General features: G+C 37.6%; 1 protein-coding gene across 1 annotated transcript in view; it reads right to left on the reverse strand.

The window, feature by feature from the left end:
* ALMS1 (ALMS1 centrosome and basal body associated protein) overlaps nucleotides 1–18,203 on the reverse strand; it is a gene marked incomplete at its 5' end in the record, with an annotated part of 95,809 nt that overhangs the window by 29,308 nt on the left and 48,298 nt on the right. Inside the window, 3 exons of the mRNA XM_080932122.1 lie at nucleotides 5,525–5,656; nucleotides 9,854–10,009; nucleotides 16,666–16,791. Coding sequence (XP_080788248.1) covers nucleotides 5,525–5,656; nucleotides 9,854–10,009; nucleotides 16,666–16,791 — 414 coding nt within the window. The remainder of the gene's footprint in view (nucleotides 1–5,524; nucleotides 5,657–9,853; nucleotides 10,010–16,665; nucleotides 16,792–18,203) is intronic.

Below are 18,203 nucleotides of genomic sequence, written 5' to 3' on the forward strand. Positions count from 1 at the left end.
TAAAAAGTTTCTAACATAAAACACCCTCAGAATATTTGAGAGACTATGAAAAGATCACAACTAAGAATAATAGGAATAGAGTCTTCCAACTCAAAGGCCCAGAAAATATTTCCAACAAAATAATAGAAGAAAAATTTCCTAACCCCAAAAAAGAGATGCCTATAAATGTATAAGAAACTTACAGAACATCAAATAGACTGAACCAAAATTCTTCCTGTTGCATAATAATCCAAACACTAAATGTCCAGAACAAACAAAGAAGATTAAAAGCTGCAGGGGATAAAGTCTGAGTAGTAAATAAAGGCAGACCTATTAGAATTACGCCAGACGTCTCAACAGAGACCTTAAAAGCCAGAACAGCCTGGCAGATGTCTTAGTCTCTAAAAGATCACAGATGTATACCCTGCAAACTTTAAATCACTACAAAGAAAAAAAGATATTCCATAAAAAAAAAATTAAATAAAATCTATCCACTATTCTAGCCCTATAGAGGCTACTAGAAGAAAAACTCCAACACAAAGATGGTAACCACACCCCCCAAAAAAAAAAACCCACAAAAATAGATAATTCCATACCAACAAAGAGAGAAACATACACACACACACACATTTACCAACATCATCAAAATAACAGAAACTAACAGTCATTGGTCATTAACATCTCAAACATCAATGGACTCAATTCTCCAGTAAGAACACACAGGCGAACAGACGGGTGTGTAACAGGATCCATCATTCTGCTGGACGTAAGACACACCACAGCCAAAGATAGACACTACCTCAGAGTAAAGAGCTAGAAAGAGTTTTTCCAAGCAAATGAACCTGAGAACAAGCTGGAGTAGCCATTCTAATATCTAATAAAATAGACTTCCAACCAAAAGTAATCAAGAGATATAAAAGGACACATCATATTCAAAGGAAAAATCCCCCAAGATAAACTTCTATGCCCCAATTCGTAAATATATATATTTAATTGAAGCTTAAATCACAAATCAAATAAACTTCAACACTTCATTCTGACCACAAACAGATAGGTCATTGAGACAGAAACTAAACTGAGAAATAATAAATAAAACAGAGATTACGAATAAATTGAACAGATATCTACAGAACATTTCATCCAAACACATAAAACAATATGCCTTCTTCGCAGCACCTCATGAAACCTCCAAAATTGACCATATACTAGGTCACAAAGCAAGTCTCAACAGATACAAGACAACAAATAACTCCTTGTATCCTCCTCAGAACACCATGGATTAAAACGGGATTTCAACAACAACAGAAACAACAGAACATCTACAGTCATGGAAACCAAACAACTCACTATTCAATGAAAACTGGATCAAGGAATAATGAAATTAAAGACCTTCTAGAACACAATGAAAATGAAAGCACAGCATACCCAAACTTATCAGACACAATGAAAGCAGTCCTAAGAAAAAGCTCATAGCTCTAGGTGGCTCCACAAAGAAACTGGAGAGATCTCATCATAGCAACTTAAAAACACACCGGAAAGCTCTACAACAAAAAGAAGCAAACACACCCAATGTAGACAGCAGGAAATAATAAAACTCAGGGCTGGAAATCAATAAATTAGAAACAAAGAGAACACAAAGATCAATGAAACTAGGAGCTGGTTCTTTGAAAAAAAAAAAAATCAACAAGATAGACAAAGTCTTAGCCAGACTAAAAGGCAGAGAGACAATGTCCAAAATCAACAAAGTCAAAAATAAAAAGGGGGGTGTAACAACAGAAAACCCAGAGTCATTAGCTCTTACTTCAAAAGCCTGTTCTCCACAAAATTGGAAATCTAAATGAAATGGATGATTTTCTTGATAGATACCACTTAACTAAAGTTAAATCAAAATCAGGTAAACAATTTAAATAGTCCAGTAACTCTTAAGGAAATATAAGGGGGTCATTAAAAAGTCTTCCAGACAAAAATGAAAAGCCCAGGGCTAGATGGTTTTAGCACAAAATTCTACCAAACTTTCAAAGAGCTAATTCCACAAAATAGAAACATTGCCAGACTCATTCTATAAGACCAGTCACCCTGAAGCCTAAACCACACAAAGACTCAACAAAGAAAGAGAATTTTAGATCAATTTCCATTACAAACATTGATGCAAAAATACTCAAAATAAAATACTCACAACCTGAATCCAAGAACACAAAGCTATCATTTACCACAATCACACAGGCTTCATCCCACAGATAAAGGGGTAGTTCAATATACAAATATCCAACAACATAATCTGCCATATAAACAAACTGAAGGAGAAAAAAAAAAAAAAAAAAAAACCACATGGTCATGTCATGAGATGCTGAAAAAGCCTTTGAAAAATCCAATATCCCCTCTTGTTAAAAGTCTTGCTGAGATCAGTGACAAGGCACACACCTAAACATAATAAAGGCAATATATAGTAAGCCAATAGCCAACATCAAATTAAATGAAGAAAATCTTAAAGCAATTCTACTAAAATCAGGGGCAAGACAAGGATGTGTACTCTCTCTCTTCAATATAGTACTTGAATTTCTAACTAGAGCAATAAGACAACAAAAAGAAATCAAGGGGATACAAATTGGAAAGGAAGACATCAAAGCATCACTATTTGCAGATGATATGATAGTATACATAAACGACCAAGAATTCTACCAGAGAACTCCTACAGCTGATAAACACCTTCAGCAAAGTGACTGGATATAAAATTAACTCACAGAAATCAGCAGCCTCCTTTATATAAATAATAAATGGTCTAAGAAAGAAGTTAGGGAGAAAAAACCCTTTACCATACCCACAAATAATATAAAAAACCTTGGTGTGACACTAACCAAGCAAGTGAAAGATCTGTATGACAAGAACTTCAGGTCTCTGAAGAAATTGAAGATATCAGAAGATGGAAAGATCTCCAATGCTCCTGGATCAGTAGGTTTAAAATAGTGAAAATGGTCATCTTACCAAAAGCAATCTACAGATTCAATGCAATACCCGTCAAAATTCCAACACAATTCTTTAGACTTTGAAAAAGCAATTCTCAGATGCACGTAGAAAAAAACAACAAAACAAACAAACCCAGAATAGCTTAAAACAACAATCAAACAAGAGAGACTCCTGTATAATAAACCAAATTCTGGAGGTATCACTATCCCTGACTTCATACAATGGGAAAAGAAGAGCATTTTTAAGAAATGATGCTAGTCTAACTGGATGTCTGTACGCAGAAGCATGCAAATAGATCCATATTTATCACCTAAAACTCAAGTCCAAGTGGATCAAAGACCTTAATGTAAAACCGGATACTAAATCTAATAGAAAATAAAATGGAAATATCCTTGAACTCATTGGGACAGGAGACAACTTCTTGCACAGAACACCAATGGCTCAGGCACTAAGATTAACAATTCATAAACTGGGCCTCATGAAACTGAAAAGCTTCTTTTAGGCAAAGGGCCCCACAATAGGATAAAACAACAACCTACAGACTGGAAAAAGATCTTTACCAACCCTACATCTGACAGAGGGCTAATATCCAGAATATAGAAAGAACCCCACAAATTACAACAGTTAAGACACCAACAACCCAAATAACCCGATTTAAACATGGGGTACAGAGCTAAACAGCGAATTCTCAACAGAGGAACATCTAATGACTGAGAAACACTTTAAAAAACTTTCAATGTCCTTAGTCATGAGGGAAATGCAAATCATGTCAACTATGAAATTCTACCTTACACCATCAGAATGGCCAAGATCAAGAACTCAAGTGACAGAACACGCGGTCAAGGATGGAGAACGAGGGATGGGGGGGCACTCCTATATTGCTGAAGTGCAAACTTGTACAACCACTCTAGAAATCAATTTGGCAGTTTCTCAGAAAGCTGGGTATAGTTCTGCCTCAAGACCCAGCTATACCACTCCTGGGCATATACCCAAAAGATGCTCCACCATCCCAACAAGGACACTTGCTCCACCATGTTCACAGCAGCCTTATTTGTAATAGACAGAAATTGATGATCCTCAACTGAATAAAGAAAATATGGTTCATTTACACAATAAAATACTACTCAGCTAGTAAGAACAGACATCGTGGCTTTTCCAGACAAAGGACAGAACTAGAAAACATCATCCTGACATATATCATTCCACATCGTCCCGCTTCCCTTCTCTGAGAAGAGTCCCCACCATGTGTCACCGCCCCAAACCTCCCTTCACACACAAGTCACTGTAGGACCAGGACTAGGCATATCTTCTCCCACTGAGGCTAGACAAGGGGCCCAGCTAGGGGAATGGAATCCACAGGCAGGCAATAGGGACAGACAGTTGCCACTTTAGTTGTTGGAGGACCCACATGACCAAGCTGCACATCTGCTGCAGATGTGCAGGTCCTAGGTCCAGCTCATGCTCACTCTTTGGTTGGTGGGGCTGACATTGGGATGTAAAGTAAGTAAATAAATAAATGAAAACAATTATGTAATCTATATGCCAGAGACTACTTTAACTAGTTAAAGCGAAGAGCACAGCTTAATATACTATTTATTTTACAAATATTCCTTAGAATTTAACTGTTAAAGTTCTGATAAAACAGGATCTTAAAGGCACAGTCTAAACATGGCAAGAGCTTCAAAATAATGACTTTTAATCTGTATGCAAAGGAAAAAAGGAGGAAATGGGGGAAGTTCGTCTGCATTCAGAATGAGTCATATGGCAATGACTGACATAAACTGAAACACCAAGTTAAAGGAAAATTTAACAGTGTATCAGATGGAGGACTCATTTCTATAAATAAGGAAAAGACAAAAATATATACAAAAAAAAAACAATTCTAGACAATCCTACAAATATAATTGTCAGGATTATGGTAACCAAACAAAAACCCACCAACGTTTCAAGATTTACATACATTTCATTTGGAGAGTACAGAGAAATTTCTCTTAATTATCTGATTGGGTAAGAAAGATGACAAATAGCCAATCACTGGACGAAAATGAGGAGGCGGGCTTTCCAGGCAAGACAGGAAGAGGAGGGAGGACAGAGGGAACGTTGTTGGAAGGTAGATGGAGTGGAAGCTCATGGCCTAGAGAAACTCCAAGTAGGAATTTCATAGTTGAGGAAGGAAGTGGTGTAGAGGCAGATCTGCCCAATATAGGCATGCAGTTTATAAATATACAACCGAGTTGTGTTTTCCTTGAATGGGTTTATTGAAGTTGGAGATTTACCACAACAGTGGAGGATCTTGTGATACTGAAATAAATTCCTAGAAAGGGAAAAGGCTCATTAAGCCAATTTCTGACAATAATATTACTTTGTATATTATATTCAAAAGTTCTCCAGAAATATCTTGAAGAGTTTTTAAAATCTCAACATTATCCACACCAAAGTCAACAAAAAAGAGTCGCTAGCAACCCTCATAGCAGGACAGGCAATAGGGACAGAGAAAGACTGAAGTGCACACTGCTGCTTGTGACCTCCAAGCTTTTTTAAGGAGAACAGAAGCTATCAGAGCCTAAACTGCTTTAGCTACCTGCAAGGTCCTTCTCCAGGGATGACGTCTCCTCAGGTCCTGCCATCTTGATTATAACTCTTCTACTGATGACCTCTTCTTGGTTTTCATCAGAGACATTATCCCAAGTTACAGGCATTTGAACTTGGGCCTCTGGATAAGAGAACCATTGATCACAGAGAAAAGATAATAAACAAAAGGCAAACAGCCATCCTACCCAGCCACCCCTCCCAAACACACAGCCAACCCCAAGCCATTTATACATGAGGAGAAAAGGATGTCTTAGGCTGTTCTGGAAAACTCTAATATGAACCAGAAAGCCTGCCACATCTTTCTGGACAACAAACCTTAAATGAGCACTTTACAATTTACTACTAGTCTTGATGCAACCACAAAAATATGAATCAAATTACATCTTTCAAAGTAAAAATATAGATTTAAACAATTCCTTGAAGCTCTTTGGACTTAAGTACTTCCACATGTAGATTGGACACACAGCAATCTCTTATCCCCATGCAGCTGTAACTTTAAACCTAATACTTTATGCTCTTTTCCCTCCCTGGTCATGTTCTCTTAATCTCTAAGTGCCTGTGTCTCAAAGAAATCAGTGAACAGTGGAACACAACAAAGAATCAACCTTGGCTTTATTTACTCATCCATCTCGTTTTTGTACTTATTACTATTACTTTAATCCCAATTTTTTCTACTAATTTTCTAACATTTTTTTGTATTTTTAGACATATTAGGACTCTAACAAGGTATTGACAACTTGGCTTGAAAATAAAACAATACAGACATGGTTCCCCCTTAGTAGCAGCCTTTGTACTGAATTTAGTTTCTCTTAATCTCTTTAGCACACTGCATTAATATTTAAAATTACTACTACTAATAATCTATACTAATAATTTATAATTTTATCTCAAATATCTATTATATAAAATATGTGACATTATATGACTTTAAGAGTGTGCCTTCCATTAAACTTGACTGCGATTTAGCCATATTAATGTGAGTTTAATATACACAACATTCTTGTCTTAGTCCATCAACTCATCAACAAATGCCTATTTCTGTGTACTTTTATACTAAAAAGCACACTGAGCACTCCAGTAACATTTCCCATTGATTTTACAAGCTGAAAACATCTTTTTCTAAATCTATGTCTTGTCTTTTAATAGTTTACATCTTTTCTGTGCCAAGTTTTTCATGTTGGTAACTTCATCTTTATCCCCTTGGATGTGTATTTCGTGTGATTTGCTGAGATGGAGCTCAGTTGCTGGAGTGCTTGCCTAGTGACATGGACAAATGCATTCTTCGGCTTCGGCAGTGCCACTGGGAGTGGTGGCACTCGCCTGCGATGCCTGCTGGCAGTGCTGGAGTTAGAGACAGGAGGATCAGAAGGAAGTCAGCCGAGAACACATGAAACCTGTTTCAATGCAAGGATGGAATTCTGAATTATCCCATAGTCACAGGGTGTGTAAACTCGAAAATGTTTCTCTTCTTACTGCATACGGCTATCATACTTTTTTTTTCAGTGTGCAGACAGGATTGACCTGATTTTTCTTACATCTGTTATCACTTTCTAAGCACTATTGATGCTCCTCCTAAAGCTTCAAGGATTGGTGCACCACCTCCTTAAGTTCCCACACTCATAAACTTGTTTCTGGGTCACATGCTTTTCACTGCTATACTTTCTCAATTTTAGAAAAAAATTATTTTTTGAGATTACAATATAATTACATTTTCCTTCCTTTCCCTCTCACCAAACGCTCTTTGGTGGGTAGATGGGTGGATGTGTGGATCTTTTTAAAGATTTATTTATTCATTTTACATAAGTACGCTGTAGCTGTCTTCAGACACACCAGAAGAAGGCATCAGATCCCATTATAGATGTTTCTGAGCCACCATATGTCTGTTGGGAATTGAACTCATGACCTCTGGAAGAACAGTCAGTGCTCGTAACCACTGAGTCATCTCTCCAGCCCCACAAGCTTTCCTTCCATGCTAATATGTCTATTTTTATTGTCTTTATTATATGCATAGGTAAGTATAGTTTTAGTTTTCACTCTGCATAAAGAAAACTTCTCTTCACAAAAGACCATCAAAGAAAAACCACAACTGATCAAAATGCGGAGTTGTGTAGCTCAGTTGATCCACCTGCATATGTAACTCACCTCCTGCACCTAAGGCTCAGGGGTCAGAAGAGAAGGTGGAAGGATTGGAAGAGTCAGAAGATCAGGATGTTTGCTGTAAGTGAACAGACACTTACATCCTGAAAATGTCAGACACTACATCCCTAAAGTCTTACCAACATGCTTGCTTCCCACACTTCTGTAGAGGTTTGATGACCAGTACAGCAGGTTCTCTTTTGAATCCAGAGATTAATTTAATAACAAATGACAAGTTAATTATTACTACTGTATAATTCTCTTAATTATGTAGGGCTTCCTTCATATATCTCAATGTAATTTTGGAATTTTCTTTATGGTAGTCTCACATGTACTTTAGGGTCATTTCTAATCATCTTATTATTAGTATAACTTTTAAAAAAGATTTTACTGTCCTAGAAAATATTTCCATAGAAATACAGTAATTATCACTAATTATCAGACAATATGTGTATAGCCTTCCCCAGGTCAAGGAATAAAATATGAATAGAAGTCTACACAGTCCCCTCATTCTTCCTTCCCAATTTCTTTCACACTTTTAAGATTTATACAGTCTGGGGGCTGGAGAGACTGCTCAGTGGTTAGGAGCACTGGCTGCTCTTCTAGAGGTCCTGAGTTCAAATCCCAGCAACCACATGGTAACTCATAACCATCTATTATGAGATCTTGTGCCCTCTTCTGGCATGGAGGCATATATGCAGGCACGCGTATACATAACAAATAAACCTTAAAACACAAAAATTTATACAATCTGAAGAGGAAACCAGAGTACATAATACCCAATTTTAAATAGAACAAATTCATTGGAGGTGTCTGAATTTTGAATAAATGGATAATACAACACATGAGATTTCCTTCCTTCACTCACACTATGTTTGTAAAGTTTATTACATGTTGTTACATGATTTACCCTTTTCTCTGTGCCAGTAAGTATTCAGTAGTTCTACAAAGTTATCTATTCTACTCAACAAATACTGGCCCTTCGGGTGGTTTCTAGCGTGGAAGTAGGACAGTAGGGCTTGAAGAACATGAGTGGGGCTAAGGGTGCAGCTCGGTGGGAGCGAGCATTGTTTAAACCTAACTGAGGTGTGTAACAGCACAGCACTTCTCCCTTCAGACAGGCTAACGAGTCTATCTTAATTTGTACACCCCAATTAGGAACAAAGTGAAAATCTATATGATCTCTTTTATAAAATAATTTCCCAATTCTTTTGCCTTCATCAAACAGTTTCTTTTTTACATCAGGAGATCTTGTACCGAATGTGTAATTTTCATTTCCACTCTGTGATTTGCTTTTATTTACTGTTCAGATTTTATGGACTTTTTTTTTACTTTAACATATGTCATTTAACAATAGTTCTCTATATGTTACCGGTTTTACTTTTTGTTTTGTTTTGGGGAAAAAATATAGTTTAATGAAATTTTTTCTTTTCTAAGATTAAGAAGGGACACTCCTCCATTCTGTTATAGAAGATCTACCTGTCTATCCATCTACTTACCTATTAACCTAGGATTTTGGTCTGGGTTTTATTTTTTATTTTTTTTGGAACAGTGTGTTGCTAGACCTAGTGGTTTTGCTGCAACTTTAAATCTATTGTGCTTTTAGAAAATGAGTACCCTCAATCTAGAGTCTGAGGGAAGCAAACAGGAGAATGAATGTCCTGTATGTAGGGAACAGCCAGGCTTCTGCTGAAGGTGACTGCCATAGAGGAATGTGCACCAAAAATAACCACACATTCAGATTTTTTTTTTCCCCAACAAGCCCAAAACTGAATTTTCACAAGTTGGTACCAAAAAATAAAATAACATTTCAAACGTCATGTGAACTCTTAACTACTTGTCAAATTCTGCCTAGAATTCCACTTTGCAACAACTTACAGAGATAAATCCATAAGATTTTAATCAAGGTTTTCTGCTAGTTAGTGCTCAAAATAAGCTTGACTTAGTATTTCCTTTCAACAGCTAAAATACATTTTATTTATGTTAAAAATCAAGTTTACGGTTTTCCAATCCCTCTGAAGCACTTTAAATATTCTAACATTTTACTTTCTTGTGTTACCTACTGTAGTGATAAAGAGAAGGTTTCCATGACAAACCAGAGAATGAAGAAATACAACAATATTCTCACTTTAGATACAAAGGTTCAAGAAACATACCTGATGACACCAAGGCCACTCACTACCTGCATTACCTTTCTGAGAGGGATGCTTCCCCTTTGCTGCTGTCCTCTTGCTATAGATCCCCTCTTTGTGCTTAATGTTTACAGTGGTGGAGAGGTCGTCGTTTCTTGTGCCTAGCACTTGAGGTGGAAAGTCTGGGGCAATAGCATCATTGGAGCCTACATAAAAATAAGAAAGTATTACATTAACACTAAAAGTCTTGAAGTCAAGAAGGACTTTTTCTTTCCTTAGACCACTTCCATGAAAAGAACACCACGACAAGAACATTGCAGGCCAATTAGAAGGTGTAAATTAAAATGAAAATCAGAGACAGTAGAATCAATGGTAAAATTATCAGGCAAGGAAGTAAACGACAAAAGACAAAAGTGGAACAGTGATAGTTCAGGAGACAACTGCCCCTCAGGAAGCTACTTAAAAGGAAAATGATTGGGGGATATCTTCTGGTATGACTACGAAGGCAAAAAGACACAACAGATGGTCCTATACAAACACACACAAAGCATGTACAGGAGGAGTAACACACACTGGTCAGACTGGACAACAGGACACATTAAGAGGAATATTTAAACGTAACAGCAACATATGGAATCCTAATCCAAATCCATCAATTTTACTGTACATGAAATGTGTCAGTGAAGATTATTTTTTAATCATGGAGTAATTCATAAGTTCTGACATAGGAATATCTATCGAGTAACACAGAACACTGAACGAGAGCTTGTCATGTAACTCAGCATACATATATATACCTAGCCTGTATGAGGCCCTGAGTTCTATCCCCAGAACCAGAAAATGAAAAGAGAAATTAAAAAAAAAGACAAAAGCTGAAAGAAATAGTTTACCTGACAAAGACCTGAAGAATTAAAGTGTATTTCAACATTCTTATATACAATGACAAGAGAAACTAATCTGTTATTCAAGTCACATCTGATAGGCAAAAACCATTTCTGGACATGTTACAGCTTTCAGTCACCATAGACTCCTACCCAACAGTCTGTCTTTCTAACCCAGGACCCCACACCCTGTGCATTACTGAGTAGCGACTCCTCTCACTGTGTGACTAGTGCGTCTGCAGCAGTGACAACATGTACATCACACCAAGTGCTGAGGAAGCGCCAGCCTCGCTGGTTCAATGTGACATAAACGACCACACGGGTTTTCAAAACTGCCTACAGGTTTCCCACAGAGGACCCGAATCTTCTCAGCTTACTTGGTCATCATTTTCTAGCCCTTGGCTCTCTGGAAAGTCTTTTTATTCTTTCTTCTACCAAGTGCCCCATTCTGCAGAACTGGACCTTTCCTCTTCCTAGACGCACATGACAACCAAGAAATCAGTCATAAAAAAAGAAATGCTCAAACCAGGCCTAATGGCACATGCCTTTAGTTCCAGCACTTGAGAGGCAGAGACAGGCGAACCCCTGAATTTGAAGCCAGCCTGGTCTACACAGTGAATTGCAAGACACTCACGGACATGGAAACACACACACACACACACACACACACACACACACACACACAAACAACCAAGCTAATTACTGGCCAAGAGTTTCCTTTATTTTATGCTTCAAATTCTAGCAGTAAAGGATAAAAGTAGTTCTTATACCATTTTAGCAGAAATTAATGGCCTGTCACTTCTTTATACATTTTAAGTTACTATATATTGTGACTCAATGTGAAAAATCATTCCACTACCCTTTTCCCACAAGCGTGGTGACCATGTCAGTTGGAATGAGAACAAGAGAAAGTATGGCAGCAGAGCTGAGAGGCTCTGGAGAGGAGTGTAGACAACCGTGCACAACGGAGAGCATGTGCTAATGGTCCAGTTCCTGTGTGGAGCTGTTGGGAGGGAGAGCGCCAAGTGACATGCAAACAAACTGAAACTTTCAGGAAGCAGAACGCCAAACAGACCAGCTTTCCAAGTAGCAGATCTCCACTAATCAGATGAAGAGAGTCAATCAGCCTGACTAAAGGACGTCACCTCTTCAACCCTCATGAGAAAAGTAACACTCTGACCAATCTGCTCTCCAGGTTCTGATGCCTGGCTCTTTGTTCAGCTTATGAAGACCAAACTCTTCTGCCATGCTCAGCAGAACAATTTTTCTAAGCAATGCTGTAGACTGTCAGATTGTGAATATTTAATAAGTTCTATTCAGTCTCTGAACTATATATGAGTAAACTACAAACACTTTAAAACAACCCAGATGTCATCAAGGCTACTTGGGACGCTGAGGAAAGAGGGTCACAAGTTCAAAGACTGTGTGGTTACAGAACAAATTCAAAGCCATCGCAGGCAACTCGGTGAGATTCTGTCTGAAAATGGAGTTAAAGAGAAGCCAAAGCAGCAGAAGGCCTAGGAATGTGGCTCGGCGGTTCAGGAGCCGAACCAAAGTGCATGCAGCTAAGCACTATCTACCTAACACGGCAGTTGACTGGAGCGTGCTAAAGACTTTAAGATTCACAAAGTCAAAGAAGAAATAATGCATCATGTGTCAGAATGCTGTTGCTTGACAAAGCCCAAGCAACACTTTAAGTACACTCTGTGTTCATCTACTCATGGTGACAGACACAGAGTCCACCTTCTCATCTATAAACATGAGAACACTGGTGATTGTTTGACATTGTTTTTCTTTCTTTGAAGCAGAATTCCTCAAACCTATGATAAAGTCTGTGTTTGTTCTTCTGAAAATTTGCCATGTTGTTTTCTACAGTGGCCCAGCATCTACATTCCCATCTGCACAACCTTCTTAGATTTCTTCAGAGCCTCCATCAACACTTGTTTTATCTTCAAAGGAAGTGATTCTAACAAGTGTGCTGTGTGACCTGTTATGGCCCTGGGTCATACTTGCCAGTGATGACTGATAAGAAGTTCTTTTTCATGTATTTGTAAGCTAATGTGGACTTAGGTTCTGCAAGCATGTATAAATCAAAGCTATTTAGTTTCTTTGTTGTCTAAACTGTAAGTTCGTCACATTTTTCTAGATATTAACTCATTATCAGACATACATACGGTTTGGAAATATCTTCTCTCATCTGTCCCACATTGGTGGGAAATGCCTCGAATCCCAGTATTGGAGGGGCAGAAGGATCTCTGTGCGTTTGAAGTCAGCCAGTCATGTAAGACTTCCCTCTTACTCTGTGAATTATATTTTGTTGCTGGGGTATTCTTTGGTATACAAACATTTTGAATTAATTTTCTAACTCTTCTTTGTTACCTAAAATTTGGATATCATGTTAGTGTATGAAAATGATTAAATTAAATTATCAAGCCTTGGTTTTTGTTTGTTTTTGTTAGGGAGTGGGAGGTAGACAGGACTCAAACCTAAGGCCTCATGACTGTAGGATACTAAGCCATAGCCAAACTCAATCAACAAGTCTTGAAAAAAATAAAATTCCTTTAGTAGTCTTTTCTGTTAAAGACAAAAATAAAATTAAATTGGCTTTTCTTAAGCTTTTATCCCAAAATATCTTCGATTGTGTTTTCTTCCCTCTGTTCTGACAATTTCCTACTGGCTACACACACACACACACACACACACACACACACACACACACACACACACCCATAGACTTAAGCTTAGGAGCTGGAGCGATGGTCCAGCAGTTTAAGAGCACAGGCCAATGCTCCAAGACCTGGCTTCAATTTCCTGCACCTATAAGGCCGCTCATAACTGTAACTGCAGTCCCTGGAGTCTGATGCCCTCTTATGGCCTTGATGAACCGGGCACACACATGGTGCCCAAACATTCAATAAACACTCATGAACATAAAATAAAAATAAAACTGTTTTTAAAAATCTTAATCTTACAGATTTGCAAGATTAAGTTAAACTGCACAACATATACTTCAGTCTCTTGCTATTGATTTCTGTTAGGATTATAAAAGATGTTTCAATCTACATGTGATGTTTTTGTTTTTTATTTTTTGAGGGAAAAAACACTTCCCTAATTAGACCTTGAATGTTATTTCTGCTCACGTTGTGTTGTCTACAAAGCAATTCCTGGCTGGGAGTTAACACTGTTTCTAACGGATATTATTTCCTTATGCTCCAGTTTTGGTTTTCATTTTCTAATGTGCTTTTTAGACAGTTTCAAGTTGCCCACATCACCAATTCAGTTTTTTCATGTTAATTTTAACCCTTTGTTTATATAAAAAATATCTTAAAATGTGAAGTCAAATTTTACGTTTTCAGGAAGTTTTCCTTTTATTTACTCCTGTCCCCTCCTCTTAAAAACTTGAAATATTGGGCTAGGAAGATGCTCAGTGGGTTAGAGCACTTGTTGCTCTTGCTGAGGACCTGGGATTCATTGCCAGCACCCACATGGTGTCTCACAACCATACCTAAGTCCAGTTTCAGCCTCCTCAGGCACCAAGCACACATGTGGTGTGTATGTACATACATGCAGACAAAACACTCATAGATATTTTTGAGTATGGTGTTTTGTTTTTTTCCGTCTGCCTCTTCTCATGTGCCACCACCCAGAACTCATACACATTAAAAAACTAAATAAAAAGTACCAGGCATGGTGGCACATGCCTTTAATTCCAGTACTCTGAAGGCAGAGGCAGGTAGATCTCTGAGTTAGAGGCCAGCCAGGTCTAGAAATTGAGTTCAAGGAAAGGCAGGGTTACTGAAGAACCCTGTCTCAAAAATAAAAACATTTTAATTGAGATATTATTCACATGACATAAAGGTTACCAATGTAAATGTGGGTGTCATACAGCAGTTTCTAATACATTCACAATCAACGCTAGTAACCAATTCTATAATTCTCACCACTCCACAAAGAATCCTTTACAATCTCCCCACCACTCCAGCAACCAGAAATTCACTGTAAAACTTAATGTCTACTATTTTATTCCTGTTTAATAAATCTGCACATCCAGGTTTGTTTCTCTGATCCTTCACACCTCCCTCCCTCCCTCCCTCCCCCTCCCCCCCATTCCAGTCCACTCTTAGAAGAAGTCACTCCAGTTTCTGTAGAGTTCAAGGTGTAGCACATAATGAGTTACTTTGCTCTGAATGCGTTAAAGCCTCTCTGACCTGGGTTTTGACTGACTCATACATATCTAAATGCTGTCCTGTGTTTTCCTACTTGCAGCGCTTAAGTTTTTCAGTTCTCACCAAATTTAAGAAATTTAGGGTCATCACATGCTCAAATATTCTTTTAGTCTGTTTCACTCTCTCTTCATTTTGATGTAGAAGAAACTACAGTGATAGAATTGATATAAAGAACTTGCTAATAAATTTGCTTAAGTTTTACAAGTAGAATTCAGCCTCCAAATGATCTAATGTGGTAATGAGGTACCCGGGTCTGTTAGGGAGAAGCAACATCTAGGATGCTACAATGTAAGTGTTTACTCACTAGTACTGACAGCCAACAGGCTCCATCCCCATGACAACAACCCTCTGCAGCTGTCCTCAGCCTGTGAGCTCAACCACTTTGACAAACCTCTATCTCAAAAGTATTAAATTACAATCCATAACAGTAGTAAAATTATGTTTATAAAGTAGCAACAAAAATAATCTTGTGGTTGGCATCACCACAACATGAGCAACTGTACTAAAGGTTCACAGCATTAGGAAGGTTGTAACTACTGCTCTACAGGAAAGCTGGAAGGGAGGTCTGCCAATAAGTACTCTGAGCTCTTATCAGGAAAGACAATTATGCCAGGTGAGCAAGATAACAAAGGGTAAGGACTATTTCAAAAGAACACTGGTATATTTAAAATAAGTCTTGCAAATGTAATACCTTGTGGGCAGACTTGCAGTCTCTTGTCTCTGTTCAAACTGTTTTCTTCATAAGCTGGGACATGGACAAGACTGTCTATAGGATGCACACACCTAAAGTGTGCGAAAGTTAATAGGCTTTTCTGTTCCTGCCGACTCTTCTTTAGATCTCAGCCACAGTCAGGAGGTGCTCTAGTAAAGCGGTCCCTTCATTTCTAAGCATGCCGAGTGACTTCTAAGCGGTGAAGGCGCATTGTTTCCATTACACTTTTATTCCCCCCAGTGTAAAGACACAGACAGCGTAGGTGCCCCAGACAACTCTGAGGTTTATTTCTTTTTCTCTTTTGTCTGTTTCTCACACTCTACAGTAAGTCATCTCAATGGACCTATCTTTAGGTTCACTGTCTTTTCTATCTGAACTTCATCTGTTGAGTTCCTCTAGAAAATAAATTTGTGCTTTTCAAGTCTAAAATTATAATACGGCCCCTTCTTAAAAATTCTATCTCTTTAAAACGTTCTCTATCTGGTAAGACAATGTTTTTATATTTTTCCTTAGTTCTTCACAAGTTGTTTCATTTAGATTACTGAACATAGTTTAAGTAGCTAAGTATTTGTGTAATAAATCTAATATCTGATTCCTCAAGTACTTTTTTCCTGTGTATGGAACATACTGTGTCTTTTGTGTTTTTCCTTTATAATTTTTTGTTGCAAACTGGTCACTTAAATAATATAATATAGCAAATGTGAAAACCAGATTCAACTCCCACCTGAGGATTTGTCACTGGATTAGTGTGGTAGTGAGCTAGTGTGTATGAAGAAGACTGCCTGAAACAACTGAACCAGCAACTCTTCAAGTCTCTGACTCTCTGCTTATTCTAAAAGGCTTTAACACCTACACAGGCAGCTGTCAACTCAATTTTAGCCCTTCTTTTTTTCTTACAAAGTCTCAAATAACTCACTTATTATTATGAATCAGAGGTTGGTTAAGGCATGAAAACATCCATATTTGACTAAAAGATTTCATAATCAACCAGCCAGCACACAGTGTTTCTAAAAATAAAATCTTGAATAATTTTTGCATAATACCTGAATGTGAGCTCTCAACAGTGGTATCTGACTTGGAATCCAGATATGAAGGAACTGTCTTTAACAGGGGAACATAGTACATCGTCGAACTACCAGATGGCTTATATGGCAGCACCGCAGGCTGGGCTGAGAAGGTAAATATCAGAACTGTTAGTAAGGAAAGCACTGACTATCCAAATACACACCAAGTACCTTTCACCTGCCAGGCAGTGCTCACATTTCTTCAAATACATGAATGATCTAAACATAAATTCACCTTTGCTTTCAATAGAAGACAGAACTCTAGAGATGGGAAATACATGACAATTAATTAAAACACTCAAAAAAGTAAGTTATCTGGTATTTTAATAAGTCACAAGATATATATCAAAGTTAAAAAGACATCAAAGTAAATACAGAGCAAAAAAGTAAAATCTGACTATTTAAAGATCATCAGATTCGGGGCTGGAGAGATGGCTCAGTGGTTAAGAGTACTGACTGCACTTCCAGAGGTTCTGAGTTCAACTCCCAGCAACCACATGGTGGCTCACAACCATCTGTAATGGGATCCGATGCCCTCTTCTGCTGTGTCTGAAGACAGCAACAGTGTACTCACATAAAATAAATAATTCTTAAAAAAAAAAAAAAAAAAAGATCTTCAGTTTGATGTGGACTCTATCCATGTTATATTCTGTTTACACACTAGTTATCAAAAAGTAAGTAAAAGTTTCAATTCAGTTTTTGTTTTATAATAATGAAAATATTAATTTTATCCTATTCATACACAGAAAACTGATATAAATGTAGGTTTTTTTTTTTCAGTTAGGTCTCCCTTCTTGTGTTTCTGCCACCAACATGACAGCTACAAATTCTAAGCAAAACACCAATTGTTCCATAGCCAGACTCTCAGAGACAGGCACTTGGAGAGACAACTAAACTACTTTTGCCACCTGGAGCCAAAGTCCAACTAGCTCAAAAGCCTGAGATGTGAAGACAGGTGTTTGTTATTTTAAACTACTGAAAATACACACACCTGTGTGGGAGTGTGGGCGAATGCATAGATATTTGGTAATGATATAACCTGTTGCATGTTAGGTATGTACATACATTATCATTGAAGTATGTCACTGGAATCATTTGGAGACTTTTTCCTTTCCATTATTGTGTGTATATGGTTATGTGAACATGTGTATGTTCTTGTTCACATGTGTGGGGTTTCACATGTGTTCACATTTCCATCCAGAAGGATTAATGGTCAACCTGAGTAACAGGTGGGTTTTTCATAAGCAAGAAATACACTATTACTATGTACAATTAAAGCTGTGTTACTATGAATCAAATGCCCATAAATTCATCTGCCTGCTTAAAAAACAGTTCTTACATACTAACTGTATTTTCACAAAGATCACTAGACAAAAGTCAGCCAGCCATAACAGCATGAATTCCATGTACTCTTAATAACTATTTAAAATAAAGATGAAAATCCTATTTTCACAGGTATGCAAACAAAAACTGGATATGGTAACATTGTAGCATGATGCTGATATAAAATTAGGTTT

This window comes from Micromys minutus (assembly GCF_963924665.1).
Source record: "Micromys minutus genome assembly, chromosome: 18".
Classification (NCBI taxonomy): domain Eukaryota; kingdom Metazoa; phylum Chordata; class Mammalia; order Rodentia; family Muridae; genus Micromys; species Micromys minutus.